This window comes from Nanorana parkeri, unplaced genomic scaffold (assembly GCF_000935625.1).
Source record: "Nanorana parkeri isolate BGI_ZX_2015 unplaced genomic scaffold, ASM93562v1 scaffold69, whole genome shotgun sequence".
Classification (NCBI taxonomy): Eukaryota; Metazoa; Chordata; class Amphibia; order Anura; family Dicroglossidae; genus Nanorana; species Nanorana parkeri.
In genome coordinates this window covers 2,210,599-2,213,217 of record NW_017306337.1, presented here as the reverse complement: position 1 = coordinate 2,213,217, position 2,619 = coordinate 2,210,599, and the positions used below count along the sequence as shown (strand labels likewise).

The following is a 2,619-nucleotide window of genomic DNA, read 5'->3' as shown; positions in this document are numbered from 1 at the left end:
TTTATAAAAAATAAATAAAATATTTAAAAAAAATTAACAATTTAAATAAAAACATTCTGGGTTTCGGGCTGACAATTTTTTCATTTCGGTTTTTAAATTTCTACTTCGGTGCACCTCTAATTTTTATAAATGAACATAAAATGTAGGGCCAAATTCATGCAATCTGTCCCAGGTGGCCATTTACTTTGTGTCACCATCCTCCTACCTCAGTCAGCTTGATATTGCTATCACAGCAAGAAGTTGAGATGCAGTGTTAATTTCGTTGACTAATCATTTTCATCACAGTTTTCGTAAACAACATTTTTTCAGTGACTAAAACTAGACAAACTAAATAAAAACTAAGTTATGATGACTATAACGAAAATATATTGACACTATACTCAACTAAAACTAGACTCAAATGTTAGGGAGAGACGATCCAAATCAGAACTAATCTCTTTGGACTTCCAGTTCCGGTTCCATCCTGAATGGAGGCCATTAGGTAATATGTGCAATGGCATTACAGGCAATATAGTTTTTCATTCTTCTGCTTAAAAGAATGAAGAATGTCATATGCAAGTTGTACTCAATATTATTGTCTCTTTATAAGACTTGGTTAAATCTAATTTTAAGATAAATAAATACATGTTATATATCACAACAGTTAAATCTGTGTCTGCATTGCATGTTCAAACCTTTAATACCATAAGTAATAACAGGTTATCTTTTCAGCAAATAATGTGGAATTGTTCAAGAAACTTTTGGACGATTTCTTAAGGGACCGTAATATACAGGGGTACAGGTAATATACAGGGGTGCAGGTACTCCTAGAATGAGATCCTAATAGGTTGGACTTGATGGACTAATGTCTTTATTCAACCTCAAATACTATGTATATAATGAGATTGGAAAGTCTAGGGAAATTCTTAAATTACTCTAACTAAACCCACTCGATTTTAGTAGACTAAATCTACTGTAGATTGTCAACTAAAATCTTATGATATATAGTTGACTAAAACAATTCAAATAACTGAAATATGACTAAAACTAAATCGAAATTTGCTATCAAAATTAACCCTGATGAGATGCAATAGCTACAATAGCATGTGTAGGCTGGAGACAGAGTAAAAGACAGTTTGCCCACCCTGCATTGGTAGACCTGGCACCTAGACACTGTCACCTCACTAGCAGTTTACTTCTAGGTGTGTGCAGACTTGGAGTTGATAAACTATAAGTATGTGCTGTTTCACTAATGATAATGCACAGGCTGTACTATGATGCAATAATGTGGATTCGCTCAGATGGTGGTGGAAACCAGAAGGATACTTTGGAATATTTTATTACCCAAATGTGTTCGTATGAGCAGCAGGATGTGTCGGCAGCTAGGTGCCACCTTTGGCAGCCTAACCACTCTAGGCCATGGCCAGTATTGGATACGCAGAAGTCTGGCCATATTCCATGCTTAGGCGATGAAGCTGCTGTACAGCATAGTTTTCTATATGGTTGTGTCCATGGTTCCACATTGACGCATTTTCATAGCATTGGGAGTACATTGCTCTCAGCTATGATTTTCTGTCAAGATAATTACAGTATCTCTCTAGTGACCTTACTTAAAGTGCTACTTAGTCCTTTTGTTCTATTGTGTCCACCTATAGGTCATTGTTGGCCCTAAATTTAGTCTGCCAAAGAACACAGTCATTTCACTACATCATCCAGATGAGGATGAAGACGATGATGATGAATTTAGTGATGACTCAGCCACTGGTAAAGAGAAGGACAAGTTAAAAGTCAAAGGTAAAAAAGGACAATAACATTCAGATCATAACATATCGGAAATTATTTTCTCTTTTTCTCTGGCAAGCTTTTCTAGCAACTTAGTCTGTCCTTTTTACAGTTTACAACAAGGAGGAAGTTGGATTAGAAGGAGAAGGCTATGTGTGGAAATCTTCAGATATGCCAGATGACATGGACGAGGAGGAGGCATTGCAGAGAAGTCTGTGGGGTGAGTATGAAATAACAGTGGGAAAATGCCAATTGGGGAATGATACCCCCCACTGTAAAGGTGGTGCTGGGTAGAATCTGTTTAATAAAGGACTAGAGCATGCTTTTAATAACCATCTCTTTTCCTGAAAGCTACCTTCTTCGTTGTTGCTTTTCCCATACTGAGAGCCCCTCAGAAGTCTGCTTTGTTGTGCAGTAGTTCTTTGTCAGAATAGAACTGGTTGTATTTTCAGTTCTCACCTAGATTTCATGGAGTCTCACTGCACATGTGAGTCTTATCCCTGTCCAGCTGCTCATAGCCAATATTAGTCTCAATCCCTAATTTGTAGGATAAATAGATATAGCAATTTTTGGTTTCCCTGCTGGAGGATTCTACCAGAAGTGAATGAAACCGGAGAGTCGAGGCACCACCTGTCATATATTCTAAATATAAAATCTAAATATTGTTATACAGCATTACCTTTTTCCCCAGTTACTTCTTAGTTGGTGAGCTTTATTGTTATCTGTATTACCTTTTCCAAATTCCTGTTATTTTCTACTTATTGATCATATTAATAGTTTAGAATTCTTCTAGCTAGCTTTTTTTTTTTTTTTTTTTTTTTATACAAAAAAAAAAAAGCTGAAAAAATTTTTTTTTTA

General features: G+C 35.9%; 1 protein-coding gene across 1 annotated transcript in view; it reads left to right on the top strand.

Annotated features, from left to right (window-relative positions):
• The window catches only part of EIF2B5 (eukaryotic translation initiation factor 2B subunit epsilon), a 24,809-nt gene that overhangs the window by 14,591 nt on the left and 7,599 nt on the right, over nt 1–2,619 (top strand). Inside the window, exons 9-10 of the mRNA XM_018576507.1 lie at nt 1,635–1,773; nt 1,874–1,981. Of these exons, the coding sequence (XP_018432009.1) occupies nt 1,635–1,773; nt 1,874–1,981 (247 nt within the window). The remainder of the gene's footprint in view (nt 1–1,634; nt 1,774–1,873; nt 1,982–2,619) is intronic.